This window comes from Gopherus flavomarginatus, chromosome 15 (assembly GCF_025201925.1).
Source record: "Gopherus flavomarginatus isolate rGopFla2 chromosome 15, rGopFla2.mat.asm, whole genome shotgun sequence".
NCBI lineage: Eukaryota > Metazoa > Chordata > Testudines > Testudinidae > Gopherus > Gopherus flavomarginatus.
The window spans coordinates 33,465,583-33,483,410 of record NC_066631.1 but is presented as its reverse complement, the minus strand read 5'-3'; the positions used below and the strand labels follow the sequence as shown (position 1 = coordinate 33,483,410).

The following is a 17,828-nucleotide window of genomic DNA, read 5'->3' as shown; positions in this document are numbered from 1 at the left end:
CTGCTGGTAATAGCTCACCTTAACTGATCACTCTCATTAGAGTGTGTATGGTAACACCAATTGTTTCATGTTCTCTGTGTGTGTGTGTATATATATATATATCTTCCTACTGTATTTTCCACTGCATGCATCCGATGAAGTGGGCTGTAGCCCACGAAAGCTTATGCTCAAATAAATTTGTTAGTCTCTGAGGTGCCACAAGTACTCCTATCTATTTTTTGACCATCTTGCAGTGGTTCTGAAGTATTTGGTACTCCTTTGTGAACATTATAAATGTTTATCGCTATAATTTAAAGTTTTCTGTATTCAGATATATTTTTGTAATGTGTGAAGCTTTGTGTATATTTAAAAAAATAAATCAAACCACAGTATTTGTAATAAATTAAGTGTATTAAACAATTAAGATTAATTAATAGTCTAGTCCAAATGGTCTTGGTGTTTAGTATGGCTTGATGCAGACTCCTTTTTGTTACCTCTCCTCTGAGGTGGAAGGATCCTTCACCTCTTGTTGGGACAGACTATAGTGAGTTTTTCCAGGGACAGCCTGAGATCCAAAAGTATTTTAAATCAAAGCTTATTTAGACAGTCAAGAAAAGCTCCAGTTAACTCCATGATAAATGTTCTAAGAAATATGCACAGGTCTAAGGCTTTCTTGCTCTGATAGGCCCAAATCCTGAAAGCATCAGAAGAGGGGGATTTAAAACAAAAAAAAATCCCACTTCCAGAGTTCTGTGTCTGCAGGTCCTTCCAGGCTAATTATTTCATCCCACTCTCCCCCTGACACGGTGCATCTCAGATCAACCACAGCTGTCAGTTTCCTTCCTTTCTATCCTGTTGATGTTGCCAGGTGCTTATTATTTTACTGGCCAAGAAGATACCCTATGTATCTGCATTTTGACAATAAGATGTGTACAGCTGTGCTATTTTGGAAACATTTCTCCGGTACAAGAATAGCCGGTTAGTTACCACGTTTACGGAAACACCATTTCCCTTCCCTCTCTGTCCCTCATCCTACCACAGTTGCTTGTCTGATTTTAATCTCTTCCTATAGCACTTGAAAGGCTCCTTTGATTCTGTTGCATTTATAGTTACTTTTTTCTTTGTATAAACCTTGGTAATTTACTTGTTAAGGGCTTCTTGATTATGGGGTACATACAAAAAAAGAATTCAGTGGACTACATCTCCCATGATGTACCAAGAGGTGAGGCCATGTTGCATTGTGAAAGTTGTAGTCTAACCAGGGAGCCCAGCCATACAGGAGAATGGGAGCCTGAGACACCCGAACTATTACTCCCATGAGGTACTGTGGCAGCATTTCAGAATAAAATTATTTTAGTTTTGGGCCAAAATTAGATTTCTTTTGTTTTTTTCATCAAATACATCAAAATTTCCCATGGAAGATTTTAAGTTAAGGAATTCTTTTTCCATTTTTGTTGAAATTTTCAGCAGATTTTTTTTTTCCGATGAGCTCTGTTATTTACATTGTAGCCACCTTTAAATTGTTAGGATGGAGCAAATGTATGTTGTGTTTTCATAGGTACATTGCTGCAAAAGTCTCTGTATAAACAGTATTACTGCTTGCTCTATCTGACACTTCAGTTATCTTTTAAATAGGATCCAGTTTTTAATGTTAATACTGAAATTGAGATTTTGAAGAAAATAAATCATGTGAGTATAGTCTTAAAATCTGATTGATCTTTTAATGTATATTCTGATTTTTCTTGCTTGCTCTCCTTCTTTTGGGGTTACTGTAGTCTGGAATCTAATGCTCCAGTTACAGTTAGGAGGAACAGCTTTTTAATTTTAATTTTGTCTTTTCCTGATTGGGTAGCAATGGCCACTTATTATGACTATTGTAGATAAGGTTACAAAACACTTTCTGTTCTACCCTGTATCTTTACCTTCTTGTTGTAACTTTTCCAAAACTTGCATGTCTGAAATTGAAATGTGGATTGACATTTTCTTTACTTGGTCTCTGCTTGAACCACCTGCATCAGAAAATAAGACTTTCCTTGATACCTCTTTCCTGTGAATATTGCTAGATGGCCAAGCTTGCTGACCTAGCTTTGGCCTAGACCAAATCTCCACAGAACCACATGGTTGAAACTGCTTCTGGAAAGAGACTCTAATCCAGGGTAGTCAAGTAGTAGTATTTTTTGTGTGTCAAGGTATAGTCAAGGTCCAGACTCCAGAGGAAATAAAGAAAAAAAAACAAAAACAAACACACACAAAAATTGATAAGTAAATAAAAACATTTCAGGGTCTATTCAAAAATGTCTGGTGGCCCAGATTAGGCCCGTGGAGACCTATTGACTACCCTTGTCTAGTCAATCAAAACTTCCAGTGTGGGAATCTTCAGATCTGAGTTAATTCGATAACATTGTTTAAAACTTTCCATTGACCTAAATAATAAACCCCACAAAAGTAGTACACTTCCAAATATCTTAGACACGGCATCAATTTGAAATTGAGTAAATTTAATTGGAAAAAAATTAAACCTTATACCTGCTCCTGAATTCCTTTGGCAATTTTAGCGGATTTACTAAATTTTACCCTTTTTTAAAAAAAAACAAACCTCTATCTTCCTTTTGCTGTATGTAAACCCCCCACAAAAGGGGAAGTCAAGTACAATAGAATAGTATCATTGACTAGGCAGAATGCACTGGCAGAGCTGTGTGGGAACTCATCATAAGAATAAAAAGGGGGTTTCAGATTGTGATTGAGGTTCATTGAGAGAAATGTGGTTGGGGAAAACTTCCATGGCACATGTTTGCATTAAGCAGACAACCTGTCACATTAGTCTCACTATGATTAATATAAAATTCACTTGCATTTTTTTTTTGAAAGACAACCTATATCAGCATAGTGTCCTGCCATGTATACCTTGGATTGCACACCATTCTGAAATTATTTTCTTGGATAATATTTTCTTGTAATATTAGTTTTCATAAAATGATTGTGTCATTTTGTTGTTTTCTTCCTCTTTTGCTAGCCCTGCTTAATCAAGATAAAAAACTTCTTTGATGCAGAAGATTATTATATTGTTTTGGAATTGTAAGTAATTTGCATTCAATTTGTTCCAGAGTAAAGGTTTTACTGCCATAAGTAAAATAATGTAACTTGAACCTGACTTTATGATTATCTCAGGTGCTATCCAAAACCTTGGTAAAACTGGGGGTTAGGACAGACAGGAAAGTCATTCTTTTGGAGCTGTAGAGACACTCCACTCCTGCAGGATTCTCTACCCTGTCATCCTGATCAATTTGCAGCTGCTGTGAGTGGATCACATAAGTAGAGAGAGTTTTAAAAAGAGCGCAGGCCTGGATCATTGAGAGCTTTACTGTTCGAGATCTGCTGCTTAACCTGGATCTCGAACTTGTTGGGGAGCCAGAGAAGGGTAAGTGGGTGACCAGATGATGAACCAGTTGCAGCTTCTGCATGGCCTTCACTGTCAGTCCCAGGTAGTACAGTCTGAAGATGATGAGAGCATGGATTGTTATATCTGCAGGTTTGTGTGATGAGAAGGGTGAAGTCTCCTGGCTACCCAAAGAGGATAGAAGGTGTTCCAAGGCTTTGTGCTACATTGACAAGCAATGGCCAGATGGTCTTTTAGAAGGTGAACTTCCTTGGAATAGTGCTTCTGCTTTCCTGGGTTTAGTTTCAGTCAGCTGAAGACCAATTTAGTTTTACTTTGCAGGTCACGTTTAAGAATTTATAAACATGTGCCCAATGGATACATTTCAGAAAATGAATATACTTTACGTTTCAGTGGGTTCTTTTTGTTTAGAGAAGCTTTTCAGTCTCAGGCTTTCCCAGTGAGCACTAACTTATGAAACCAGTATATTGAATCGCTTTCTGTACTTCTGTTTCAGGATGGAAGGAGGAGAGTTATATGACAGAGTGTCGAGATCAACCAGAATGAAAGAAGCTACCTGCAAGCTCTATTTTTATCAGATGCTGTTGGCTGTAAAGGTAAATAGTTCTGAATTTGTATAAATTAAAAAATGGTTTTTCTCTGACTGTGCAATCAGTGTAACTTCTTTAATTCTATCATTTGTGCTTGCATGTGTTTTTACAGCAGTAAGTGAACTCTTCTTATTATTCATAGAAGAGATTTAGGCCAGTGTTCCTTTTAGTTATTACGCTAACCAACCTGGAAAGGTTCCATTCTCTTCCACAGGGGTGGGCAGACTACAGCCTGCGGGCAGAATCCAGCCCGCAAGCCATTTTAATCTGGCCCTCGAGTTCCCGTTGGGGAGTGTGGTCTGGGACTTGCCCTGCTCCAGCACTCCAGCCAGCAAGCAGGGTCAGGGACCGCACCACGCGGCTCCCAGAAGCAGCAGGATGGTCCCCCTCAGGCTGCTACGCGTAGTGGTAGCCAGGGAGCACCGCTCTGCACGCTGCCCCTGCCCCAAGCGCCGTCAAACCCACCCTCAGTAACCTCCTCCAGCTGCAGGAAGCTCAGCATCCTCTCCTGCTTCCTGCCCCCTTTGCTCCTCAGCTGCAGAGGGAGGGGTCAGTGGACGGGGAGCTGCTCCCCCCTCCACCCAACCCCTGTGCATCTGGACCTCCCATACCCAGACACCCCCACCAAGCCTCACCCAGAAACCCCCCTAGCCATCCATACCCAGACCCCACCGCACTGAACCTCAACCCCTGCATCTGGAGCCCCCCTGCCTCCAGACCCCAACCCCTTTAGCCACCCCCTCCACTGAACTCAAACCCCCACCCTGATGAGCCCCACCCCCTGCACCACCGTGAGTCCCCACATCCAAACCCCCACACCACTGACCCCCAACTAGCTGCACTCAGACTCCCACCAAGCCCCAGCTCCCAGACCCCCCTGTTGAGATCCCCCACACCCCTCCACTGAGCCCCAACCACATTCACCTGGAAGCCCCTGCAGAGTCCAATTGCCCCTGCTCCTGGAACCCTCCCCAATGAGCCTCTGTGCATTCAGATCCCCCCCAACACCTAGACCCCACCTCCCCCCAAGCTGCCTGCACCCAGATTGTCTCCCACAGAATCCTCTCACCCCACACCTGGATCCCCCCATACTGAGCCCCTCCATACTTGGATCTGTCCTTGTTGAGACTGCCTGCCTCACAACTGGTGCTCCTGGCACAGAGGGGCAGGGCCCCAGGGTGTTTCTGGGGCAGACCCAGGCCTTTTGCTTTATCAGGGTTGGGCACAGCCTCACCAGTCAATCTGTGTCCCAGGGGTGGAGGATGGGGAGGCTGCAGGGTGATCTCCCACCTGCGTACAGCCAGTGGCCAGTGCTCCCCACTGCCATGCTGGAGCCTCTGCATTTATTTATTGACAAATAAAGCTTGCAGAATTTTGCAGACTTTTAAAGTATGTGCAGAATTTTTATTTTTTTGTTGCAGAATGCCCTTAGGAGTAACAGACTGGACCCCTGTCTCAGTCTGGACTCACCTCTGCCTTTCCCTTTGGGTTGGGTTCGTTGTCCCCTTAGGTACTTCGAGCAGTCTTTATTCTTGGATAGGCAAAAGAGGAGAGTCTGGTATGCCTTCCCTCCCAGCCTTAAATAGAATTTACATAAGGCAGAAAGCCTTTTGTTTCCCAAACGTAACCTCCTCTTCCTGTGAGTGGAAAATTACTAGAAGTCCAAGATAGTGTAGGTTTCAGAGTAGCAGCAGCTGTGTTAGTCTGTATCCGCAAAAAGAACAGGAGTACTTGTGGCACCTTAGAGACTAACAAATTTATTTCAGCATGAGCTTTCGTGAGCTACCGCGCTGTAGCTCACGAAACCTCATGCTAAAATAAATTTGTTAGTCTCTAAGGTGCCACAAGATTGTGTATTAGGTGACCAGACCACCTGACCTAGTAGTATCACAGTTATGTCCCAGGATGCCTCCCAGGAGGTGGAAAGATTAATATGGTCACCGTCTTGTTGTTCCTTCCTAATGGACCATCAAATCTGATGGCCTGTCATCTGGTGGGTGTCTTGCCAATACATGCCCTGTTATAATTGTTAAACAGTCCATATTCCTAACTTCAGATACAGAAATGATGTATGCATACAAATTGGATAATCGCATTCAGTAAATCATAACCTTTCCAATGATATCTTACATGAGCCATCTTGCATAAAATACAGTTATGTCATATCCCTATCATAATCATATTTCTATAAAGAATATGGAATGTAATGTCACATCCACACTATACAAATTGTTCCAACGCCACTGTATAGTGGTGTCTGCCTTGGCAAACTAAGGCAGGGAAATGTACTTAATTTAAGAGGGTTTGAACACAGAAAAAGATATTGGCTGTTAATATCAATAAAAAAGAGATTGAGGACCAAAATTCCTTGGTGTCATCATGAAGAATCTGTTCTGATAATGTGGCATATGGATGAACTGCAGGGATGACATAGCTTTCCTGTTCTACATAGTCTACCTGTGGAGATTAGAAGCTGCTGTGCAGCAGCTGACAAATACTTTAAATCTTTTTGTGAACCATATAGCTTCAAATACACACTTCTCAAATCTGTTTCAGTTACTTGTATCATCATAATTGGAAAGACTTGGAAGTTACATTTTAATGCATGCATTCTGTGTTTTTGTGTGTGTGTGTTTGCATAGTATCTTCATGAAAATGGTATTATACATCGGGATCTAAAGCCAGAGAATGTGCTACTTTCCTCTTCTGAGGAAACTTGTCTTATAAAGGTGAGGAAGAAGCTTCTATCTCTGGATCTTTTTTCTTTTATTTTGATGATATTTATTCAGAAACTTTATTCACAAAAAATGAACATGGCATAAGATTGATGATGCTCATTCTAAATAATAGAGCTAAAAATACAGGACATCTTGAGTTAAGGTTCTTTCACAAACTTTAGAAATTGCTTCCTCTCTCCTGCATATTTCAATCAATACATATACATAAGTATGAATAAGAATTTTTGCATTTAATATTTCACATAGTAATCAGTGGAATAAGACTCTGCTTCACTTGCATATGTCAATAGTCTTAATCATAGAGTCATGACCAACATTTCGGTAATTATCCATGCTATTTGGTTTCAGTTTGTGTTTTTGCCTGACAAACTTAAGTACATATTGAGTAGGTTTTGAGACTGAACCATTGCTCTACATAGAACAGTCTCTCCATGGTAGCCATGAATCCATAGTGCTGCTACTTATGCTATTCCCCAATCTGAGGATAAATAGAATACTTCAGACTGGTGTTCAATCCAGCACTCTTTGCTAGCACTAAAACTAAAATCTCTCTGTCCCAACCCTCCGCCCCCCTCCCTTCCCCCCCCCCCCCCAAAAAAAAAAAGTCTTTTGTCCTGCTGAGTTTTTTGTTGAAGTCCTCTGTTGGGTACAGCTTAGTACATAGTTGTGTACTGGCAAAATGCCTTGGAAATTAGAGCCATAAATTTCTCTCCTGATACATGCTATCTAGTATAGTGTATTCTAATATGTGTTAGAATAAAAACTGATTTAGTGTTGTTCTCATATACAAGATTACAGATTTTGGACAATCCAAGATTCTTGGAGAATCATCACTTATGAAAACGTTATGTGGTACTCCCACGTATCTCGCCCCTGAAGTTCTCAGTTCACTTGGGACAGCTGGGTATAGCCGTGCTGTGGATTGCTGGAGTTTAGGAGTTATTCTTTTTGTATGGTAAGAAACTTCACGGCTGACAGTTCAGTTGAACAGTCATACATGAGAGAGAAGGTCTTAGGCCTTCATTTAAGTACATTTGCTAATGAGTGTGTGTGTCATATTTTCAGTTCTGGAACAGATGTTGTGAAATGCATATTCTCTACAACAGTCAGTCTTTGAACTGCTATGGCAAAAGCTGCATTATCCATTATATTTATTTTTTCTCTTTATTTAGCCTGTGTGGATATCCACCATTCAGTGAACAGAATACTCAACTAAATCTGAAAGATCAAATTACCCGTGGAGAATACACATTTATTCCAAGAGAATGGAAGCATGTGTCAGATATGGGTATGTTTACATTACAATGGTTGTAGAAGTATTTTGCTGACTCTCTAAAGTTTCTACTGTGCTTTAATTGGTATCTTTGGGTACATCTACATTTCAGCTGGGAGGTGTGAATCCCAGGTCTCATAGAGACACCTGCCCTAGCTCTGCTTCAGCTAGTGCGCTAAAAATAGTAGCATTGCTGAAGTAGTACCACTGTTGGCTTGGGCTTGTTGCCCAAGTATGTACCCAGGGATCTGCTCTTGCTGCCCAGCTTACCATGGCTATCCCAGTTATTACCATGGCACTTTCTGTCTTCAAAGATCTTTATAGACATGAAATAATTTTAGTATTTCCATTGGGCAGCTTTCACTAGCTCCTCTGGATAATCAGAGGAATTTCTTATTAGTGCTGAGGTTATTCTCTTTCTAATAACCTTAACAAGTTCAACCCAGTTCTGAAAGGTCTGAAGCTGACCAAAATAGTGTCAATGTCCAAGTAGCATTAAGACAATAGGAAAATAAATTAGACATCGTTTAAAATAGTTCAAGTTATATTAAGGGCATAAGTAGTCCCAGTCAGTACAGCAGAATCAGCAGGTGTAGTGAAGAGCCAAAGATCTGGTCAGTCTACCTTAGGTGAGACTGATAATGTCATTGCATACAATATAACTTTTGCTTTTTCACAGTGCCTGTTACGATGTTTTTTTTCTTATGCAATCAAACCAAAAGTCTTAGGGTCACGGTTAAAATGCTTGTGTGGAGGAAACTGCCCTAAAAAATGCAGTAGACATTGTATAAGAATCTACAGGAGGTATGTGTTACTGGTAATATGTTGTTTAATTGTAGGCACTCAGGCTGTATTGACTCAGGCACCAAATCTTAGGTAGGTCTCTACCTGGCCTCCCATTTGGAAGTCTAACTACCTGATTTGGTGTAGATAGTTAGGTTTTTTAATGAGTGCAGTTTTGCACCCACAATGAAATGTGGTCACATAACTGCACTTGCAGTATTTCAAGCATTCATAACAGTTTAGGCCTTAGTATGTATTTACCGATGAGCACCGTTGATAACACAAGAGGATTTCATTGGACAGTGGAGTAAAGCATATGGACTCAGAACAATCTCTTAACAGTGAATATGTGAAATGGCTTAAAAAGCAGGAAGTGTTTACTTATTAATGGAAGAAAACACTTGTGCTAACCCTGAGCTTCCATGCTCTAAAGTGAAATATTTAGATTTATTAATGTACATCAGTGATCTCCAAACTTTTTTGATCGCGCAACCCTATCAGTCAAAAATTTTTGAGCACGCACTCCCTGCCACGCTGCAGGGCCGGCTCTACCATTTTTGTCACCCTGAGCAAAAAAAAACAAAAACAAGCCGCTTGGACTCCTGCCCGAAGCGCAAAGAAAAAAAAAAAAAGTCCGCCTGAACTGCTGAAACGGCGCTGCTCCAGCGGCGCTTCGCCTGCCATGCATCCCGAATGATCCTCTTGCACACTCCCTAGGGTGCTCACACCCCACTTTGGAGACCACTGATGTACATCACAATCCTTTGTACTCCCTTAAACACATTGGGTCATTTATTTTAAAGTTATGGAGTCATTAGATTATTGACTTTATGCCAACCACCTTATTTTGTTATTTTAGCTTTGGATCTTGTGAAGAAGTTGTTAGTAGTGGATCCAAGTAAACGTCTTACAACGGAAAAAGCCTTGGAACATCCCTGGCTTCAGGTATGTGTTGAAACATGTATTTAAAGTACAGCACAGCAATAACATTCCGGGAGGGGTACTGCCTATTTGTTATCATGTGGCATATATATAAGACTTAATTCACAAGAAACATTGGCTAGTTAGACTAGCTGTATAAGGAGGCTTAGAACAGTCTCTCTCATGGCTTTAATAGCCCTTCTCCTTAATGCAATTGTTCAGTGGTTTGACTTATCAAGACATTACTAATGTCTGAAGAGGAGTGAGCCAGCAGTAGCCCAGCAAGAGAGTGTGCTCTGCCCCTCAGAGTTCGGAGTGGGGCAGGGGAAGGATAACTGCTATGATCATTAGAGGACCCATACAGCATGTCAGATCCTTGCTGGAATGGAGCACACAGTGTGGAAGGGGTTCCTTTTGTGACTTCATTGTCATAAGACCAACTATGGTGCTTGGAATTGGAAAATTCCTACTCTGCATTCTTCTGGTTTCACTCACAATTCTGTATCTCTGCAGTTCCATGAATCTCCTGGAGTGGATTAACTGGGTACAGATTTACGTTTTAGGTTTTAGTTCTGTGTAGTTTATTTTATAGTAAACATGGCTAGGTGGGTTTTAAAAACCACTGACGATGGACATAATGGGAAAGGAGGCAATAAATTATAAGGGATAAAAGATAAGTGGGAGTGCCATGATAGACGAGATGAGAATTTGCGACGTTTCAAAGTGTAATCAGTTGAATTTCTTAAAATTCTGGTTGTATTCTTCCTCTGTGGAGGGCTCTTATTACCACACTGTAATTTTAGTGAGACTGACAGACACACAGGTCAGAAAAGGGTTTAAAAGAATATCACAGCTGAAAAATGGTGCTTTGGGTTAATGGTCATAATGGGATGGTGAATTCAGACACTAGCTTTGCCAAGACACAAATACCAAGCATTTTAAAATTAACAGATATGGCCTGGAGTGTCATCCTGGAAAAGTAATGCTTTGGCCAAAAGGAAATCTGACAAATTATTCAGCATGTAATAGACCATATACATTTGCAGAGGTCTTTGGTGATAACTTGGAAACAGAGTTTTGTATGCACGATTTTGATCTTGGCTCACTTCACAACTAGCAGGGAAAAGCTTCTTTCATCTAACAAAAATAGAGAGGGCAGGAATACTTTACTTTAAGATGGGACTGCTGTGGTTTCTAACCTCCACCCACCAAAATCCAACTGTCAGTCAATCCCTATTTTTAAAAATATTTCCTTATATGGGCTGCCTGCCATCTTATATGAGTTGTTTGCTGGTGATTTACCCCTGGCTGTTCTGAAGGCCAGCATCCCAAATGTTCAGTTCTAGATGCCAGGCCACTTGAACACCACCAGAGGAGCCACTTGAGCTCCTGTAACTGTGTGCAGTGAGGAGATGATGGCCCTCCACTCTCTCTGCCATTGTCTGTAAGTATTGTTTTTAAAAACTAGCACAGAAGCAGCACGATGGATGCGTCCATCAGATATACAGATGATGTCTATCAGGCTGCAAGAGTTTGAAATGTCTTAGTATTTTTAGCTCCTTTGAGAAACTTTCAGCTATTAATAATAATTCAAACCCTCTGTCCAAATTTTCATTTCTTGACACTACATTTAACCAGTAAGACTGCCAATTTAGTGTTAAAATATTTCTCCTGATGTTTAACCTAAAATTACCCCCCCCCCCATTTTTTTTAAACGCCAGTGGCCTACTCAAGACCTAGAGCAGAAAGAGCAGCATTCAAGATAGGCTTTATAGTATCCACTGTTTTTACCTAGACTCGATCAGGCTTTGTATTCTAGTTTCAAGAAACTAATATTAACACAATAGATATTAAGCAAGAGATTTCCAAAAGTTCAAATGGTAATTAGCTACTATTTATGTCTCTGAAAATCTTGCTGTAAAATGCACGGTGACCTTTTCTGTGTCAGTTTTTGGTGGGTGATCCAGGTTTGATGTCAATTTTACATGATCAAAGCTGGTTGAATGATGCTGCAGGCCCAGTTTTAGCTCAGCTAGTACAGCTAGCTCAGCTTGGTGATCCATTGAGGAATGAAAAGATGGGAGAATAGCAATAATATTGTGTTCTTACTTGTAATGCATACAGTAACCAGCTGACCAAAATTCATCATTCTGCTGGTACAGAGACCACAGGATTCTGTGGAGGATTGTGCAGCCAAATTCGCTGAACTGGTGTTGCCAGTTACTGTTGCAGTCCTCACAGAATGTTGTCCTTGGAAATTTCCATGTATGCATGTGTGGGCTAGCCCATGTCTTCCTGGAAGTGATGGACTCAAGTCTTGCCTATGGAGTAGAGAAGAGCTTCCAAAGCACTAGCCACATATTTGACCTAATATCTGGGTCTGCGCTGAGTATATTGTGTCTGTTATTTGCGAAGCTTATGTTGCATGGTTTCACGATCACGTCATACAGTTCCATTCAAGGTATAGTCCACGCCTGTTTATCACCAGAGCAGTTTGCTTTCTTGTAGCCCTGGACACCGATGAACTTGGTGTGTGCATGTCCTCTCCCACTGGCCATGAGGCGTATCTGACCCCACTTCCATCCAGAGAATAATTCGTCTCATTAACAGAGATATGCTTTTCAGATGATTGTGGAGTTGTCTTGTAGTAGTTTGAGTCATAACTACAAGGTGGGAATCAAACCAGAGGTTCTCAAATTTGTTTGTGGCCTGGATCACATGTTAATAGAGAGATTGGCCGGTTAGACACCACCCTTCACATTCATGACTGTGGACCACCTCTCTTTCCATTTGCCATTTCAAGGTATATCTGTGTAGCTACAGCAATAGTTTCCCTGGAATATTAACACTAAGACATTACTTGATGTGTTTTTATTTTTTAATGTGGGGAGTGCCCTGTCCTCTTTTGGGAAAAGTTAATCATGTTGTTTTTGCTGCTTTTTAAAATATAATCTCCCATCAGTTCTGTTTCTTTCTCTCCTTCTGCTCGTACTATATTTCCACTAGTGCAACTCTCCCCATTTCCATTGCACATGCTTCCCAGCCATTTGCTTCCTTTCTCTGGCTGTTGACTGGTTCCTCTTTCCTCCCCTCTTCCTCTTAGGCTGCAAACCCAGGCCTAGTGGAAGCAACAAGGTTGGCTTCTTCTCCTTGCTTCCAGCTACTTTTACAGGCAGTGAGGAACCTGGATACCTGTAGCAGGAGCTGAGAACCAGGAGAACAGTATCCTGTGACCAATCAGCCTGTCCACAGACCACCACCATGTGCTTCATGGTTCACAGTTTGGGAACTTCTTTATGAGCAAATTGTGTCTCCAGTGGGGGATTGGGTAGGCAGAATCCTATACCCCATATTTTTGTGTGTGTGTGTGTGTGTGTGTGTGTGTGTGTGTGTGTGTGTGTGTGTGTGAGAGAGAGAGAGAGAGATGCCTTGTGGCAAGTTGGTTTCTAAATATAAGGTAGAGTGTCATAAGCAAGTTTCCTTTGTGGCTTGCTTGTTGAGGGGATTTGTTGGAAGCACTGAGTCAGGTTAAGAACTTTCTTATCGCTTGACAACACTTTCCATGGCACCCTCTGTGCCAGACATAGTACAAAACTGCATTTTCTCATTATGCTATGACCATCTTACAATGGCATCATGTGCCTTTTATAGCTATGACACTTGTTTACTGTAATTCCCTTTTAGCAGGCTGTCTTCCTCATCGAGTGAAGCTTGTTTAAAATGTAACAGTGTATTTGAGCTGCTGTGATCATATTGCATGTGCCTTGACTTTTGTATATTGGCTCTCTATAAAGTCATTGGCCTTGAGTTTGCAGTCTTGTTTTTTAAAGCTTTTAATGGTGTAGGTTCATATGCAGCTTCCATATCTTCTTCCTGACTGGCATTTCTGTCCAAATACCACATGCCTTTGCTGTAGTGGCCTCTAGGGTATGGACTTTGCCTCTCAACCCCTCTTTCCCAACTTCTAAATGACACTTAAAAAAAAAAAAAAGAACAAAAAATCCCTAAAAATGCATGGTCACTCCCTGTTAAACCCCCACACTTTTTTTTAACCTTCCTTCTCCTTGTTCATTTGTCACTGACCCTGCTTACTCCATTCCCCCTTTTTTTTTTCTTTAAAGTTTTAATATGGTAGTTCTTAAAACCTCAGGCAGCTTTCAGTGTGTCTGTTTTTATTGTTCTTTGGTGCCCCAGTCAATTATATGTGGTGTATGATGAATCAGTAAATATGTTATAGCATAAATATATAAATAATTATAAGACTTGATATTTTCTTGCACCCTTCATAAAGAATGTTACTTTTGAAAGCTCCCTTCAGATCAAAGCTTTTAATTCCCTCTCCCATCATCACAGGCTGAAGAGGGTTGAATGGAGTCTCTCAATACCTTTCCTAACTATCTTTTGTAAGAATTACTACTGAGTGTGCAGTCTCTTCAGCATTCCCAGCCCCAGGGAGACTGGTCCTGGGTACCTAACTTGAGGATCACATGGTAGTGCAATGCCCTAACCACAGAACTCACCTGACCAGCCATATCTTAAATTTTTTTCCCAAACATTCCATCTAATTAAATGTTTATAATTCTTCACAGGATGAAAGTATGAAGAGCACATTTCAAGAGCTACTCTCACAAACAAGAGTCTCTATGCATCCACCACAGACATCAAGACTAGTATGTTTTTTGCTTTGTTGTTTTTTAATTTACATTTAAAACACACTGAGTAGGTGTTACTCTGAGTAGGTCACAGCTGAGAGTGCCAGATTCAGGACAAACTGCTGAAAAATAGGGCAGACTCACCCCAAACTGGTGGTTATTATATCATTAGATTATACCAAGCCCGTAGCAAAAATAAACTTCTGTCTCACTGCACTGGTTAACAAGAAATCAAAAATGCAGTCTCCTTAGGCATTCAGGCCTTTGTCTCACCACCCAGACACTGGACTCTGAATGTTTACTGAAAACTAATTTAATTAAACATAGGGTTCTTCCAATCTCAAGAGATCTGCACTTAGCCGAGTCAATATATAACTCAGATCTTGCCCAATAATCACACTGCTGCCAATCCTTTAACTAAAATCTGAAGGTTTATTAAGAAAAGAAGAGAGTTAAAATGGTTAATAGATCATATGCATACAATAATTGCAGTGTTCTTGTATCAGGTTTGTAGAAGTGATGTTCTAGACCAGGGGTGGCCAAATTCCCTGAACGCCTGAGCTGCATACAACAGTCTTCAGAAGTTGGAGAGCCGGGATGCACCTGCTGGGGCTCGGGTCTTCAGCCACGTGGGAGGTGCCTGTCGGGATTTGGGGCTTCGGCCCTGCTCCTGCTGAAGACCCAAGCCTTGGCAGGCACGCTCTGCAGGCCTGATGCCTTCTTGATCCTGGGTTGATATTTGGGGTCATATACCTCTCTCCGTCTCCGCCCTCCCCGATTTTTGTCAAGGTTTGCTGGCCCCGCTAGGTCACCTGGTGCCGCCAGGTCCCCTCCCTGAACAGCAGCTCCCGGGGCTGGCAAGCTGGGAGCTGTGGCCATGGGAAGAGGGAGTGGCAACAGTTGGGAGCTACAGGGAGAGCTGCTGCTTTTGCTGATGCATCTCCCTGAGGAGCTAAAGCAGTGGCCCCTCCCTGCAGCTCACAGCTGTTTCTTGCTGTCTCTTCACATGGAGCTCCATGAGACACACTTCAGCTGTAAAAGAGCTACATGAGGCTCACGAGCTGGCTTGAAAAGTCTCTCTGGTAACTTCCAAAAAATAGGAAGATCCTCAGTCCATCATTCAATATCCTCCGTTTAGTTGTAAATCCATAGTCGAGAGAATCGGACCAGGAAAGAGGAAAAATGGAGTCATCCTAGGGGTCTTTTCTACCCTTTGCCATGTGTCTGGAAATTTTCTGTTTCAAACAAAGCTCACAGCCCAGTTCTTGGAAAGTTACTGGCACAAGATGGAGTCCAGGATCACATGAGCATATCGTCTGTCCATACATGGCTTGATGAGTCTCAGGGGCAGCCATTGCCCATATCTGTGCTGAGGTGTCCACAGGAAGATCTTTCTGGGTATAATGAGTTTCTTCTGTGGCCCATTATGAGAGCTAAGTGTATTTAATGGGCCATCAAACTTGAATAGTCCATTCACAATGTGCTGGATAAACTGGATGTAAACTACCTTATGGATGTTACCCCGGGAACAAACACATTTGAGAGATATGTCCATAACTTCAGCTACAGGGATGATTCATGGATTTAAACAGGATAATCTTATTTGGAAAATCATAACTTTTCCATTGACACCTTAGAAGATATACTTCGTACAAAATCTGTTGTGATTGTTTAACAGTGGCAATATCATTGATATAAATGGTCATATTTCAATCATGCAGCATCACAGTAGGAATAAAATGACATTTATATTCAGAGAAGTTGAGATTTGAAAGAAATCCATTTATAGTAGTAAAAATTGATTTTGAATATTTACTCTGCAGAAACTTTTAATTTCAAGCTAGTGTTCTGTAGCATTCTGCTGGTTAGCTCTGCCAGTTACTATACCTTTCACCAGTAGAACCAGCAGGTATTTAGACCTCATCAAAGCACTTAAGTATGTGGTTAATTCTAAGTGCATAAATAGTCCCAGTAGACTTCAATAGGACTATTCATGTGCTTAAAATTAACCATATGCTTGAGTATATTTGATGTGTCAGAGCCCTAGGGACTCAGACACTTAATATCCTAGGAAGAACTGACATTAAATGAAGACTCGAGATTGTGTTCAGGTTTGTCACTGGAAGATGGTAACAAAGAAAGATAAGAGCAAGGTTGAGTGGGGAGCTGGGTGCTTGCTTGTATTTTATTTTACTTTTTTAAGGGGAAGGAATGGAGAGAGTAAGAGAAGGGATTAAGAGCAGCTGTCTGACGCTAGAGGATCATATATGCTTGCTGATTGGGGAGGCCATTACCAGTCTCCACTGTCTTGTGGGTAACGTAAGGATCATCCCATCCTTAAGACATATAACTATTATTGCATCCTTGCTGTAAATAGATTCAGCTCAGATGCCTTGTTTGTAATCAGAACTTTTAATATGTTCTTAAATTATCACATTTAGTTTAAGTCTGAAAGAAATTATTTGTTGCAGTTCCTTGATCAGATTTTTTGTGCATCATCCCTCAGAGTGTTCATCTGTTCAGGAAAAATTGTGTCATCCCTCAGAGTATCAGTCCAGGAAAAATTGACACATGAGGGGCTTTGATGTAACCAGGACAAATAAGACTTAGAACAAATGTGAGTTTACTAAATGACAGAAGATCAAGAAAGAGGGAGAACTAGTCATTGAATGACAGGCAACTTGATAAATTGTTTTAAGGATTAGTAACGGTGAGAGTGCAGATGATGATGACTCTGAATCTTTTACTGTTGTTGATTGTGTTTTTGCTCTCAGTTGTCATATGGGAGGCAGCAAGCAAAGTTTCTTAAACATCTTGAACTCACAGTAGGCATGATAGTTAGGGCTCTGCCTTCATTCTGAACATATATTAAAATTAAAGGTGTTAGGTATTTGTGTGTGACTTGCATAGTCATGCTCCTGCCTCTTTCTTCTAGCCAACCACAACCAGAAAACGTCCCCATGAAAAGGAAGAGGAAGCTGGGTCTTCTAAGCACACTGTTCCTTCTACGTCATTTCAGGAAAAAAAGTGAAGGAAAGTAAACTTACTTTAATTGCTGCTTTTGTCTATGGATTATACAGATTTTTATAAGAAATGTTTTTCTCTTAATAATGGAATAATTGTTCTATACTAATCATTGACAAATAAAAATAACTTTGTAAGAATGAAGTGACTCTGGGTACGTCTTCACTACCCGCCGTATCAGCGGGTAGCAATCGATTGCTCGGGGATCGATATATCGCATCTCATCTAGACGTGATATATCGATCCCGGAATGCGCTTATATCGATTCCGTAACTCCACCAACCCGAACGGAGTTGCGGAATTGACAGGGGGTGCCGCGGACATCGATCCCACGCCGTGAGGATGGTGAGTAATTCGATCTTAGATACTTCGACTTCAGCTACGTTATTCACGTAGCTGAAGTTGCGTATCTAAGATTGATTTTCCCCCGTAGTGTAGACCAGCCCTCACTGAATTGGACAAGAGCTTGTG

The 17,828-nt window shown here is 41.1% G+C and overlaps 1 protein-coding gene across 7 annotated transcripts in view; it reads left to right on the top strand.

Annotated features, from left to right (window-relative positions):
- Positions 1-17,497, top strand: part of CHEK2 (checkpoint kinase 2) — a 46,810-nt gene extending 29,313 nt beyond the window's left edge. For 5 of the 7 annotated variants that reach the window (XM_050924047.1, XM_050924053.1, XM_050924048.1 and 2 more), the window contains 9 exons: positions 1,615-1,668; positions 2,993-3,054; positions 3,873-3,972; positions 6,609-6,695; positions 7,496-7,659; positions 7,877-7,992; positions 9,620-9,705; positions 14,271-14,351; positions 17,269-17,497. In XM_050924047.1, the coding sequence (XP_050780004.1) occupies positions 1,615-1,668; positions 2,993-3,054; positions 3,873-3,972; positions 6,609-6,695; positions 7,496-7,659; positions 7,877-7,992; positions 9,620-9,705; positions 14,271-14,351; positions 17,269-17,364 (846 nt within the window). In that variant the 3' untranslated portion in view covers positions 17,365-17,497. The remainder of the gene's footprint in view (positions 1-1,614; positions 1,669-2,992; positions 3,055-3,872; positions 3,973-6,608; positions 6,696-7,495; positions 7,660-7,876; positions 7,993-9,619; positions 9,706-14,270; positions 14,352-17,268) is intronic. The other 2 variants (XM_050924051.1, XM_050924052.1) reach the window with 2 other exon arrangements.
- The last annotated feature ends 331 nt before the right edge of the window (positions 17,498-17,828 follow it).